Source organism: Canis lupus, chromosome 4, assembly GCF_011100685.1.
Source record: "Canis lupus familiaris isolate Mischka breed German Shepherd chromosome 4, alternate assembly UU_Cfam_GSD_1.0, whole genome shotgun sequence".
Classification (NCBI taxonomy): domain Eukaryota; kingdom Metazoa; phylum Chordata; class Mammalia; order Carnivora; family Canidae; genus Canis; species Canis lupus.
In genome coordinates, this window is record NC_049225.1 from 6,803,628 (window position 1) to 6,819,039 (window position 15,412).

At 39.7% G+C, this 15,412-nt stretch overlaps 1 protein-coding gene across 2 annotated transcripts in view; it reads left to right on the forward strand.

Annotated features, from left to right (window-relative positions):
* The window catches only part of PCNX2 (pecanex 2), a 289,788-nt gene that overhangs the window by 15,311 nt on the left and 259,065 nt on the right, over positions 1–15,412 (forward strand). For both annotated transcript variants that reach the window (XM_038533888.1, XM_038533889.1), the window contains exon 2: positions 14,785–14,990. In XM_038533888.1, the coding sequence (XP_038389816.1) occupies positions 14,785–14,990 (206 nt within the window). The remainder of the gene's footprint in view (positions 1–14,784; positions 14,991–15,412) is intronic.

Below are 15,412 nucleotides of genomic sequence, written 5' to 3' on the forward strand. Positions count from 1 at the left end.
CTTTTCTTGCTCTGATTCTTGAGATTGGAGCCCATGTCCCCCTTTCCAAGTAAACTGCTTCTTAAGGTGCTGGTCTACTTGACATGGTGTCTCTGCTGAGAATCCTTTCTCTCTCCACATATTCTGTACTGATCATCTCAGGAGGACCTGAAAGCAGCCCAGGATGGAAGCCCCAACACCTTGCCATGAGTCAGCAACTTCTCGCGACTTCTCCCTGCACTTAGCTTTGTCAGCTCCTGAGGAAAGCACAGTTTGTCCTTGCCATTGTTCAGGAGCCTTGAGCATGAGGGAGACCAGGGCCCAGTATAACTGCTGAGGCCAAGAAAGGGCACAGTGCTGACCATTCACCAGGCACTGCAGGATGTACAAAGAGTAGACTCAGCCCTTGCATTCAGGGAGTTTATAATTACCAGAAAGGAGAGTCCATAAAAATGAGATAACCTTCTATGAGTGGCACAAATAATAGCTGATTTGAAAATCCGAGTGCTTAACATATAGTGTACACTAAACCATTTACTAACCAACTAATCAATAAGGAATGGTAAATATAACCAGTGATGTTGCAAAGAACGGTGTCTTCTGCCATCCCTCATCCTGCATTTGTCATTCTTTACTTCCTCGCCTTCTCTGCATGGCTTCATTTCCCCCTTTCTTCTTCTATCTAGTTCTGCATTTCATTATCTTCTCTTTGAGAGTCAAGCCCCTCTGATGGCTTTGTCTGTTGTATCTGTACTAATGGAATATGCCCAGCACCCATGCTTCCCCAACCTCCTGCTCCATTGTGTTGTATCTTTCCAACGTCATGATTGAAGCCCAGCCTCCCCATGCAGCCCTCCACAACATCTCCCCTTCTCCATGATTTTCTTCACTGTGTCTTATTAGACAGCCTCATGCTCAGCCTTACTTGAGTGAGCCCCTCAGTTGTGTGCCACTCTGTATTGTTTGTATGCCACTTTATGTGTGTTCGTTTCAACTCACCATCCAGGCAACTTACTCTTCAAGGCCAATTAGTTTGGTTTTTTGCCTTCAGTGGAGGACCCCAGAGCACATCCTTGTTATGCAATGATCAAGAGCCTGGAGGCTTATGGGGGCCTTGCCCTGAAAAGGTTTGGAAAGAATCTAAGAAGTGCTACAGAGAGTTAAGTGTCAGTGTTTGCATTGGGCAGTGATGTGATAAAATGGTGCTTGAGAGGGACTGCCTAGTATACCAGAGAGCAGAAAAGGGAAGAGGAGCAAGCTAGGCCCCAGAGGCCTCCCCACTGGGCTGAGGCATGCCTGAAGGGGCCAAACAGCAGGCCATGGCCTCTAGCCCTTCCTGGGTTCCTGTCTTCATCTCACTCCTTTCTCCTTCCACCTCTCCACAGGGTGGTCAGCTCCATAGAGCTTCTTTCTATCTGAGGCCCCTTTATAGCTTCTGCACCCATTCCCATGGCCTGAAATCTCCCCACTCACCTCTCCAAGTTACCTATATTTCATTCTTCAGTGTTTAAGTTCAATATCAGTTTCATACAGGATTATTTCCTGGCATCCCAAACTAGGTTAGGTCCCCTTGTTGGACAAAAATAATTTTGTAATTAGTTTGTGCTATAACAGATGCTCCTTGAAGACAGACCTTTGCATGTTTTGTTCATGGATCCATCCACCTTGCCAAACACAGCACCTGGCCCAGAGTGTGTATTCAGCACATACTAGTGAGAGGCTGAATGAATAGGTAGGCAGCTTGGTCACTTCTGTGGTCCAGCTAACTGTGTGGGGCTTTTACCTGTAGCTTACTCTGGGCAGCCGACACTTGAGTGGATGCAATTTGATCTTGAAGAGGTCTTCTGGGAGAATCAGCTGACATTCTGAGGAACTGGTCCCACTGAGCCTCTATTTTCAGGCAGAGGGACCTCATGTGTTCATATTTCTCAGATGGAACATGCCATACATAATCTCAAGTGCTATAAATAATAATTACTTTTAAAAAGTGTGGCAAAATACACATAACTTAAAATTTGCCATCTTCATCACTTCTTTTTAAAATTTTTTATTTATTCATTTGAGAAAGAGAGAGAGAGAGAGAATGAGTGTGGGGGTGGAGGAGCTGAGGCAGAAGGAGAATCTGATTCTCCACCCAACAGGAACCCGACATGGGGCTTGATCCAGGACCCCATGATCATGACCTGAGCCAAAGACAGATGCTTACTTAACTGACTGAAACACTCAGGAGCCCCAACTAACTTCACCATTTCTGAGTGTATGGTTCAGTAGTGTTAAGTATATTAATATGGTTGTGCAACCAATCTCAGAAAGTTTTCATCTTGCAAAATTGAAACTCTGTGCTCATTAAATAGCAACTCCCCATTCCCCCTCTGTTGGGTCCCTGGTAATCACTATGTGACTTTCCTTTTCTATAAATTTAACTACTGTGAATTCATCATATAAGTGTAATCACATGGTACTTGGGGATTTTTTGTGATTGGCTTATTTTCCTTAGCATAATGTCCTCAAGATTCATCTGTGGTTGTAATTTGCTTCCTTTTTAAGGCTGAATAATGTTTTATTATATATGTATGTGTGTGTGTGTGTGTATGCAACATTTTGTTTATCATTTTTGCATAGACACTTGGGTGGCTTCCACCTCTTGCTGTTGTGAATAATGCTGCTTATGAACACGGGTGCACAAAAATCTCTTTGAGACCTTGCTTTCACTTCTTTTGGGTTGAAGTGGAATTGCTGGATCATATGGTTATTCTATTTTTAATTTTTGGAGGCACTGCCATACTGTTTTCCATAAATAATAACTTTTTAAAATAAAAAAATGTGAGAACTTACCATATGGTACTTCCTTCCCAGTAGTCACCTTGTAAGATTATTCATTTATTTCAACAATCCTGCCATTGATGCTGGTGGTCTCAAGATGTTTCTTTTAGAGATTTCTTTGGGGTTTTTAATGTTAACATAGGAGAACAAAGATAATAGTTTAATACTTCATATTGTACTTTACAGTTTTTGGAGCAATTTTGTGGAAAATCATAGTTTATGGGATGCCTGGATGACTCAGTGGTTGTCTGCCTTTGGCTCAGGGTGTGATCCTGGGGTCCTGGGATCTAGTTCCTAATTGGGCTCCCTGCAGGGAGCCTGCTTCTCCCTCTGCCTGTGTCTCTGCCTTTCTATGTCTCTCATGAATAAATAAATAAAACCTTAAAAAATTAAAGAAAATCATAGTTTATGTTGTACAGTGGGCATCCACACAGATGATTTCATTAAACTCTACCATAGAGTAGTCAGAGTCAGTCTCACTCCTCTGTCCAGCCTGCCATGCACACTGATGATCTTGTAGAATTCAGAGAGCAGCTTTTTGCTTCCATGCTTAAACAGACTTCTATGCTCTTTTTTCATGGTGGAGATGGAATTCCTCAGTGTCTAGTGTGTGAGACTTTTCACGTGTTATCACTGTGCTCCCACTGAAGTGCCCCTGTGTCTTATTCTGGAATGCGTGCTTTTCCTGGAAGGCTCTGTGCTTCCATGTGGCATGCCTTCTGCCTGCCTTGTGTTAGAGTCCTTCAAGTTCTCAAAGATGACTACTTGCTCTGGAATGATCTCTGTGGCCTCTTACCCCCACCTCTCAGTCTTGGTGGACCAGAATGACAGCACTTGCCACTCTCTCTTGTAATTATCTCCTCATCTGTCCTGACCTTGAACTCTATGAGCATAGGGACTATATTTTTTATCTCTGTGTTTGGTAATCACATATACATTTATGGGCTAAGTAGTTGTTTCCAGTGAGGAGGTCAAGGCTGTACCCCCTCTAGGGACGTTTGGCAATGTCTGGAGACAATTTTGGTAGCCACACTTGAAGGGTTGCTTCTGGAACCTAGCAGCACCAGGGACAGTGCACGGGACAGCTCCCACAACAGAATTACTCAGCCTAAGGTGTCAATAGTACTGGGGTTGAGAAACTCTAGGGTAAAAGAATGAGGTGGATCATTATATAATATCAGTGGGTGATGTCCATGACTCTAGGGGAACTCACTGCAAGGTGGTAATATCTACTCCTTACGTTATAGTTAAGTAGGTGGCTCTAGATTAGGAGAAGTAACTGCCCCCAAGAAGCATTGGTAGTTTTTGTAAGGAGCATTTTGTGGTTCATCTCAACAACTTTATCATAGCGGTATTTCAATTAGACCTCACAATAGTATTTAAAGAGTAGGGGGAAGACATGCTGAACATATTGCACAATTAAAAATTGCTGGACCTCAAATACCAGTAGAACTTCCGTTCTATTGAAAAAACACCATTTTGAACAGGAAGCAGCAGAAGCCCACTGGGCAATCCTTGATAGCTATGGCCTATGGAAGAATCAGACTGAAGACACTTGCCACTGGGTAGAAGGAAAGGATTCTGAGACATACCAATATCCAGTTTCTTCCTAGCATGCTGAAAAACAGGCTGATCAAGGGAAGGTTTGCAAAATCTGTAGGTGGACTTGGAGCCTGTGCAGGGATCCCTTCTAGCTCAGTCTCTCATCTTGAGCTGTGAGCTTGCCATTTCTGTGGTTCAGACAGCATTGCAGCTTCTGCTTATTTGTGAAGCAGAGTGTATAAAGAAAAAGTCTAAATTCAATTCATTTTTGCCTCACTATTCCCTTTTTAAAAAAGATTTTATTTATTCATGAGAGATACAGAGAGAGGGAGAGGCAGAGATACAAGCAGAGGGAGAAGCAGGCTCCTCACAAAGAGCCTGTTGTGGGACTCCATCCTAGGACTCCAGGATCAAGCCCTGGGCCAAAGGCAGATGCTGAACCACCCAGGTGTCCCAGCAGGCAATTCCCTATTGCCTTTCGAAAGCAATATTACTGGCTGATTTTAATCTTTCCATATAATGGATTTTGAAGAATATTGCATAAGAATTAAGAAATGCAATATTTAGATTCATTAAATTTAAATATTAACTGAAACACGTTTGAAATTTCATGACACTAAACATTTTCCCTATCATTTTGTTTTTGTGGGTACTTAAAAACTCAAAGGAATTTAAAATTCCTTACGGAAAATCAATGTGTAAGTTTAGATTTGTATGTCAAATACAAAATTGATCGGATATGGTTTATATTTTGTAAACATTCACATTATTAAATTCTCATTTTAAGTGCAAAATCACAATTTTTTTTTCTATTAGGAAACACATGACATTGATATTCAATGATATACAAACTCACTATCAGTATAGATTCCTGGCTGAGCTTATCTGTGTCAAGATTGACATCACTTTGCCTTAAATGAGTTTATTGATTGGTTCATCCTGTTTCGCTCAGTATACATTAAACACATAAATGAAATATTACCTCTTACTGTGACCATCTGAAATGGAAATGACAACATGCATCTAGATTTCTTGGCTGTACTAGACATCCATTGACTAAGCCATCCACCATAAATATTCTTTATGAGAAGAGGAGAGAAAGAAGGGATTAGGTAATTGCAGATGCCAGCTTTCTTTCTTTTTAAAAATTTAAATTCAATTAGCCAACATCTAGTGCATCATTAGTTTCAGATGTAGTGTTCAATAATTTATCAGTTGCGTATGACATTCAGTGCTCATCATATCACATGCCCTCCTTAATGCCCATCACCCAGTTACCCCATCCTCCTTCCCCCACCTCTCCAGCAACCCTCAGTTTGTTTCCTATAGTTAAGAGTCTCATTTTGTTCTCCCTCTTTGATGACTTCCCATTCGGTTTTCCTTCCCTTCCCCATGATCCTCTATGCTGTTTCTTATATTCCATGTATGCGTGAAATCATATGATAATTGTCTTTCTTTGATTGAGTTACTTAACTCAGCATAATACCCTCCAGTTCCATCCAGGTCAATATAAATGGTAACTATTCATCTTTTCTGATAGCTGAATAATATTATATAGCATATATATATTGTCTCTCAATGAAAGACAAGCAGACTCAAATGCAATCAAGTAGCAGGCCCAAGAAAACGTGTGGTATTCTTCTTTTTGTTCATCTTACTTTATATATATATATATATATATATATATATATATATATATATATATATACACACACACACATATATATACACACACACACACACACATTTCTTAATCCATTCATCTGTCGATGGACATCTTGGTTCTTTCTGGCTATTGTGGACATTGCTGCTATGGACATAGGGGTGCAGATGCCCATTTGGATCACTACAGTTGTATCTTTGGGTTGGTAGTGCAATTGCTGAGTTATAGGGCAGCTCTATTTTTAACTTCTTGAGGAACCTCTGTATTGTTTTCCAGAATGGCTGTACCAGCTTACATTCCCACCAACAGTGTAGGAGGGTTTCCCTTTCTTTGCAACCTCAACAACATCCATCATTTCCTGACTTGTTCATCTTAGCCATTCTGACTGTTGTGAGGTGGCATTTCATCGTGGTTTTGATTTGTATTTCCTTGATGCCAAGTGATGTGGGACACTTTTATCATGTGCCTGTTGGCCATTTGTATGTTTTCTTTGGAGAGATACCGGTTCATGTCTTCTGTCCAGTTCTTGATTAAATTATTTGTTTTTTGGATGTTGAGTTTGAGAAGTTCTTTATAGATAGATCTTGGATACTAGCCCTTTCTCTGATATGTCATTTGCAAATATCTTCTCCTATTCTGTACATTGCCTTTTAGTTTTGTTGACTCTTTTCTTTGCTGTGCAGAAGCTTTTTATCTTTATGAAGTCCCAGTAGTTCATTTTCTTTTATTTCTCTTCCTTTTTAGACATGTCTAAAGAAGTTGCTCCAGCTGAGATCAAAGAGGTTTCTGCCTGTGTTCTTTTCTAGGATTTAGATGGATTCCTGTCTCACATTTAGGTCTTTCATCCATTTTGAGTTTATCTTTATGTATAGTGTACGAAAATGGTCCAGTTTCATTCTTCTGCATTTGGCTGTCCAATTTCCCCCCCCACCATTTATTGAAGAGACTGTCCTTTTTCCACTGGATATTCTTTCCCAATTTTTGGAAGATAAGTTGACCATGGCGATGAGGGTCCGTTTCTGGATCCTCCATTCTGTTCCATCGATCTGTGTGTCTGTTTTTGGGCTAGTACCACACTGTCTTGATGATTATAGCTTTGTAATAAAGCTTGAACTCAGGCATTGTGATGCCCCCAGCTTTAGTTTTCTTTTTCAACATTCCTGTGGTTATTCGAGGTCTTTTCTGGTTCCATGCAAATTTTAGGATTATTTGTTCCAGCTCTGAAAAATGTTGATGGTATTTTGATAGAGATTGCACTGAATACATAGATTGCTCTGGGTAGCATAGACATTTTAACAATATTTATTCTTCCAATCCATGAGCATGGAGTATTTTTCCATTTCCTTGTGTCTTCCTCAATTTCTTTGATAAGTGTTCTGTAGTGTTTAGAGTACAGATCCTTTACCTCTTTGGTTAGGTTTATTCCTAGGTATCTTATGATTTTTGGTGCAATTGTAATGAGATTGATATCTTACAGGTACCACCTTTCTAAATGGTTTTCAAAGCAGTCAGAGCCACAGAGATTCTCATTTTAGTGCCCCTGCCTCACATCTACCTGTGCAACCTTCAGCTGTTTTTCTCTCTTATCATTCCCTGTAGCATTGCCTTGTCAATCCAAACATTTGCCATTTCTGTATCCAGCATTCCCCTCATGAAAGCTGCACACAAAGCAGGAGGCCCAGGAGCTCAAAGAAATCAGAGCAGATCTGATAAACAGACAAGCAGACCCAAATGCAGTCAAGTAGCAGGCCCAAGAGAACGTGTGATATTCTTCTTTTTCTTCATCTTACTTTGTAATATAGAGATACAAGTAGGGCTGTTTTTTGGGAACCAGTCATATTTCTTGATTCTACTCACTTCACCATTTTTTGGCCAGTATTATTTTGCAAGGCTGGCCTACTTCTGAGGGTGCTGCATGGAGGGCTCCCTCCCCTATTCTGTCAGGAGTTTCCAACACCGTCTGCCTCCAGGAGTTCTCGACCACATTCCCAGTATCCTGTGGAGGATACTGCTGAGCTCATTCTAGTTTCAATATAAAATACTAAGTTCCAGATTTTCTGAGAAAGTATTAAATGTGTTTTTTGTTGTTTTTTCATAATGGAACTTCAGGAACTGTTATTTAAGATGTGAAAACCTGTAAATCCCTTCATATATATAAATGCAGAAAAATGATTGTATTTCTCTATCTTGTGGCTTGATTTTTTCCTCTTCCAAGGGAGTTATAGTTTACTTAGATAAGACTCAAAAATCCTACCTGAATGAAGTCATTGGGACTAATGCTTTGACATAACACTTCACATATGTCTACTGAATGAATGAATGAATGAATGAGGAATGGATAGTCAGATGGACAAAGCTCTTCTCTCCTAATTTGACTAAATCATGAACAAGAGGGGATCTCTCTTACCTCTGAAGCAAATAAAGCAACTCAGTTGTTGAGTCTGTACCCTGTCTTTTTAGAATAACCTAGGATCTTCTTTTTTTTTTTTTTTTTTTTTTAAGATTTTATCTATTTATTTGTGAGAGGCACAGCAGAGACACAGGCAGAGGGAGAGGCAGGCTCAATGCAGGAAGCCCAACGTGGGGCTTGATCCTGGGTCTCCAGGATCAAGCCCTGGGCTGAAGGCGGCACTAAATCTCTGAGCCACCCGGCCTGCTCTAACCTAGGATCTTCTAATAGCCGTGAGCTGGTTAGGCTTCCGGAGATTTGAACGAGGAGGTTCCAAAGCCTGTTTCTGCCCCAGATGACACAGATACCCACACTGGGCAGTTCCTCACAGCCAGAGAGAAAATGCTGGCACACAGAAGAACCAGCTGAACACTCCTTGATGGTGCATAAATGTCAGAAACAACAAAAGTGTTATGTTTAGCAGATTAATGATGCCTTATTCGTTAAGCCACGTACTCTGAGTAAAAACATTTTCTAAATTACTTGAATCTTAACCTTAAAGCATGAAAATTCAATTTGCTTTAACCACATTGATAGTTTTACATTTCCCTGCATTCTCTGATTGTATATTGAATATCATTGAACATTTTCTTTGTACTCCTACATATCTTATGTTTTTGTAGTGATGTCCTCAGAGATAGCTGAAGAGTGTGTTTCAGAAAGTGATTACATAAGTGACTTGCTTTTTCATTTTTTTTTTGGTACTTTTCCAACACTATTTACACTGTCATTAGGCATGTCTTGTTACATTATTGTGGTTACTTCTATTTATTCATCATTTCTCCTTCTAATTCCTGCTATGGGCTAGGATACCATTAGGCATATTTTGTGCCACATAAGTAAATTATGCCTAGAGTAAGAGCACAAAGCTTCCAGCTGATGCTCTAAGTAATCTCAAGGTCATAACCTTCATACATAGACTTGGCAGTCCAGTAAATAGCACCTCCTTTTTCTGAGCTACTTGAAGGAGGCAGTAATCAAACAGATGGAGTTCAGGTATCACCTTTATTGCAAATTTAGTTATTATTTGGAAGTGTGTTATATCTGCAGGTAGGTGAACTTCCTAAACATGAACCCCAGAGTCATGGAACCTTATCTAGCTATTCAGGGGCAGTGTGGAAAGCATTGAGCCTCTCTGACTTAGGACAGATGCTGGAACCTTGTAGTATGGAGAGATGCTGCACAGACACACACCACCTCGATCAGAGTTGGGTCCTGAGACAGGAGAGATGGCATGCCCAATTCCTGCTTCCCCAAAATACTGGTCAAAAATCCCTGAGGAAAGAGCCAGAAGCACAAAGAGGTCAGCATGTAGAGGGAACAGTTCCCTTCCCTACAGAAACCATAGGAGTGGAGAGGAGTTTCTCTATAACAGTGGTGTGCCTTGACTGCCCAGAAGACATTTCAAAAATATTTTCTTCCTAGTCCTTGGTTCTCTGTCAGGTCATTGAAATGGCTAGGTAAGTAGCTTCCAGGTGAGAGGAGACACATGTACTTATCAACTTTGGAAGTATGACTCACTTGTGTTTCAGCTTCCTCATTTTTAAGATGAAAAAAATAACTTCCAGAAGGCTTCTTCAAAATTAGTTTGTGAAAGTAGATTGATGAAGTACCTTTATGAAATACACATTGATAAAAGTTGAACCCCCAAGAGTGCTTTTCTTTATGTCTGCACGTGGAAACCCTCAGAAGTGGTTTATTCTCACTGAACACCAGCATTATTATAGATAGCACTCACTTAGTTAGATTATTGATCTCTCTAGGCTACTCAAGAGATGGACAGTAATAACCCATTAGCCTAAAGTTAAAAACCAGAGTGGTATAAAATGGCACAGCTAGTACAGAAAACAGTATGGAGGTTCCTCAAACAATTAAACATAGAATTGCTAGTTTATCCAGCAATTCCACTTCTGGATATGTATCCAAAAGGATTAAAAGCAGAGTCTTGAAGAGATCTTTGCACACTCATGTTCGTAGCAGCACTATTCACAATAACTGAACTGTGAAAACAATCCAAGTGTCCATCAACAGATGAATGGTTAAACAAAATATGTAACAAGTGAATGCAACATTATTTAGCCTTATAAAGTAAAGAAAATCTGACCCATGCTACAATATAGCTGGACCCTGAGAACATTATAGGAAGGGAAATAATCAAGTTACCAAAGGACAAATATTGTATGATTCCAATGATATAAAGTACCCAGAAGAATCAGATTCTTAGAGACAGAAAATAGAATATTGGTTGCCAGGGGCTGGGGGAGAAGGAAATGGGGAGTTATTATTTTAATGGGTTTAAATTTTCAGATTGGAGGATAAAGAAGTTCCAGAGATGGATAGTGGTGATGGTTGCACAACAATGTGAATGTACTGACTGCCATTGAACTGCACACTTAAAGATGGTTAAAATGGTAAATTTTAATGTTATATATATTTTACCACAATAAACATATTTAAAAGAGGGCATACACTCTATGAGAGAGGCTGAGCTATGAACCTCAAGGAACAGAGGTAGGTTCCACCTGAGGGGACTGTAGGGGATTTAGTTGTTCACACAGATACTTCTAGATGGCGCCAAATCCCAAGAAATCTAGTTTTGTGAGAAGTGCAAATGACTATTTGTAATTGCTTAGTTGATAACAGCATGTTGTTTTTCTTGAAATTTTATCAGAAAAAGTTTGGTGAAATGAGTTATTTTACTAGTTATATATTTTTTAAAGATTTTATTTATTCATGACACACACACACACACACACAGAGGGAGAGAGAGAGAGAGGCAGAGACACAGGCAGAGGGAGAAGCAGGTTCCATCCAGGGAATCTGAGCAGGACTCGATCCTGGAACTCCAGGATCATGCCCTGGGCTGAAGGCAGGCACTAAACCGCTGAGCCATCCATGGATCCCCTTATACTAGTTATCTTTTTTTTTTTTTAAGTTTTTATTTATTTATGATAGTCACACACACAGAGAGAGAGGCAGAGACATAGGCAGAGGGAGAAGCAAGGTCCATGCACCAGGAGCCCGACGTGGGATTCGATCCCGGGTCTCCAGGATCGCGCCCTGGGCCAAAGGTAGGCACCAAACCGCTGTGCCACCCAGGGATCCCACTAGTTATCTTAATAATATGTCAGAGAACAACATAAAGCATTTCTATGGACAAGGATATAATTTTGAAAAATATTGTCTCTTATTGTTCATTAGAATGTGTTAAAATGATAAGTTCATGGAAACAAAGAAAATATTGTGAGTTCCCTTGTAACAAATAAACCTGTATTCAGAATCTGAATATACCTAATATAGGGTGGGAGTTGAGGGAAATCTGTTATATAAGTTAAAAGTCAATTAAAAACTGCTCATCCACAACACATTTCTTCCCAAATTCTCCTCCTCTCCTTGCAATCATACTTACAAGAACAGAAAATGCTAGAAGCTGGGGATCTTTTGTTGACTGAGCATAATGATGTCAGCAGTAAAATGGCCTTGAAAGTAATTTTCAGTGATGTCCCTGGAAATTGGAGGAGTCTGAGCTGAGATTAATTACAGGGCATTTAAAAAGGGATATTTGGGAGGATTCTAGATTCTATTTGCAGGGTCTTCTGAAGGAAGAGGCTTTAAGTGAGATCAGGGAATTTTGGGAGGAATAATGTGCCATCTGTAGCATGTTGTAAAATTTTTCCTCTCTCCCTGGAAATTTTCAGTAAAATCACTGTCTTTCACTATGGCCTGGTAAGGTCTGTGGGCTTTCTGGGGATGTGACAAAGTCCCAGTAGACCTTCATAAAGATGAGGCAAGGACCTTTTCTTGTGTGGGTTGCAAACTAGATACTAAACCTCATAATTTCTTGCTTTCTCTTCATTTAAACACTACCAAGCCAATCCTATAATCCATATTTATGAGAGTAAACTGAAAAATAGTACTTTTTTTTTCAAAATGAATTATCCCAGTATCCATATGTAGTCTTTTCTCTCTCACCTTCCTTGGTATTCTCTTCTCAATACCTATAATTTGAATGGAAGCTTCCTCATGAAAATGGAACCCCCCATATTAGGTTAATCAGTGCTGGCTGCCACAGCAGGCAAAGCCCTGAATTTCAGTGGTTTAATGAGTCAAAGGATTTTTTTTTCTCACTTCTAGTACATGTGCCTCTCAGGTCTGTAAGGGCCTTGTCCCAGAGTCACCTAGATACCCAGGCTGAAGGAAGTTCTGTCATCTTGCAAATGGATATCTAAGAAACACAGCCTCTGAGATTGTCAACTAAAGAGAACAGTGGGATGGAGGAGGCACCTACCTCCTAACTATCTCAGCTTAGAAGTAACACCAGCCATTTCCCCTCTTGGTCCTTTGGCCAAAAGTAGTCACATGGCCCTGGCCTGACTGGAAGAGACGCTGTGAACACATTTCTCGTGGTCTCTGCTAATCAGAGTACTATGAATTGCAAATTGTATTATAATTTAAACAACTTTTGAATATAATTTGTATATGATAGTGTGCTAATTTATTCTCAGGACATTTTCTGGGTTTTATTCTTCCTGTATTAGTTTCTTCAAACTCATTCTCTAGCTTTACCCTAAGTATTTTTAGACCTGAAATATGCAGACATGTTAAGAAAAAGCACTGGAGGGCAGCCTGGGTGGCTCAACGGTTTAGCGCCGCCTTCAGCCCAGGGCCTGATCCTGAAGACACAGGATCTAGTCCCACATCGCGCTCCCTGTGTGGAGCCATTCTCCCTCTGCCTGTGTCTCTGCCTCTCTCTCTCTCTCATGAATGAATAAATAAAATCTTAAAAAAAGAAAAAAGGAAAAACATTGGAGACTGTGACCCCTATCGCTCTTTCTCTTTTAATTTCTCTTCGTATTGCTTGAAGTTCATCATAGCTTCTCATCAGGAGGTATGTGTGTAAATGGGAAACTTATCTGCTTCCAGGTAGGTAACCCGACTTTATTTCTCTCTCTCTCTCCCCCTCTCTTCTATCTATCTATCTGTCTATCTAATCTATCATCTATTTTATTTAATAAATCTTTCATTCACTTATTAATTTATATTTATATGTGGACCTTTTCCCCATAAAGTAAAAGCAATTGAGTGATGATGAAAATTCATTTCAGCTTTACTTGTTAAAAGTTTTTCTCTTTCTTTATTCTTTTTTTTGGCTATGTTGTTTTTGGAATGATCTTACCTAGATGATGGATTATCATGGGACTGTGGCATTTGCACAGGCTACTTGGGAGCAGACTTGGACTGGGCCATGTTGTCTACAGGCCTAGCAGGTTCCAGGTCAAAGGAGAGTCTATACTTATCACTGGATTTCTTGAGATCCTTCAGCGATGTGCATTGATAAAAGGATCTTGCTTTTTATGGAGGCTGTCTTTTATATAATCTTGAGACACTGTGATCTATTTTAATCTCCAAAGATAAGAAATTAGTTTAGGAAGGACTAGAGAACCTATAATCATCCATGGTCCTGGGAGAGAACTAGGAAGGTATGTGGGGGATCCTATAGAGTGGGACAATTGCATGGATCCCAGTGATTCTTTTTGTTTCTTGAGAGGATTGGACAGAATTGAACTGCCCTTCACCATGATATCTATGCTCAGATCCTTCTACACTAATGTCCATATCCTTCTTCCTTTTAGAAGCAGTGTACCTTTTTGTGGCCCCTTGCCTCCGTCAAACCACTAGGGAAATACGTGGCTTGATGGTGTTAACCCAACAGAATATTCCTTCCTTCCTTCTTTCCTTCCCTACTCTCCTGTTGGGTAGTAGGAAGGAAACAAGGAAGGAAGGGGGGGGAGGAAAGAAGGAAAGAAGAAGGAAAGGAGGGAGGGAGAAAGGAAGAAAGAAAGGAAGGAAGGGAGGGGGAAGGGAGGGGATATTACATTAACCTTTCTCTTTCCTTCTTTCCTCTGTTCTAAACAAGGCTTTTTGTGTTTTGTTGACAGAAACAGAATCTCAAAGGCCTTTCTCCTGGCTTTGCTACAAGCAGATATGCAGGAAGGTCAGATCAGGCTATAGAAAAGAACTAATAGAACATGGAAAGGCTCACTATAAAACACCTTTTGTTCTGTGGGGCTACTGCCTGCAAATGAAATGTTGATCTCCAATGCAACTAGTACCAGAATCTGAGAAACAAAAAAGATTTTTTTAAAAAGATAAAAAGATAGCAGCTCTTTCTTCTCAGGTATCACAACCAGGAAAAGTTGTAAAGCCAATAAAATTTGAAATCTTGCCCAATTTGTATTCAGTGAGTAGTCCAACAATGCTTTTAGACTGAAAAACAAAAGATAATCCTGCAAATGAATGAAGTTTTTCTTTCTTTTATCTTCTTTAGGCTTTTCCTCCAAATGCTATCACTGCATTTTTTTACTGCAGTTCAGTGACTGTATTCTTCACAATAATCAAATTGGTCAGTTATCGCCTACACCTCATGTTTGATAAAGGAGAAGTAATTCAGCAGAGGCCCTCCAGAAAGAAAGAAAAACTAAATAAAGACAAAGAGGCCAACAAGGAACATATAACTAATCACAAAATCCCAAGGTAATGTTTCTTGTAATGTGTCAGTTCATAATTTAAATGTTTTAGTTTTGGTTAAATTTTGTTTATGAAAAATTTTGTTTATGAAAATACACAAGCATAGGCAGACCCAAATATGTATATTTTTTTCTACTGAAGCATACACTTAAGTATAAAATTGATATTGATAATCAAGATAGTTTAACTATTAATGTGATCTCATACCATGCTCTGGAGTTCATTTGCATTAGGCCTAGCAGCAAAATATTTTATTTTAGCATTTTTATCTTGTCATTTAAGTGCTTAGTTCATGCCACAGTATTTTCAAAAAGAACATTTATGTTTGTTAATATAGAAGTAATACATTGCACAGAACTGAAATATTAAAAGTGATCTTGAGTGTCATTGTCACTATTCTTGCCCTTATTTCTGAGAGCTCCGTAAGA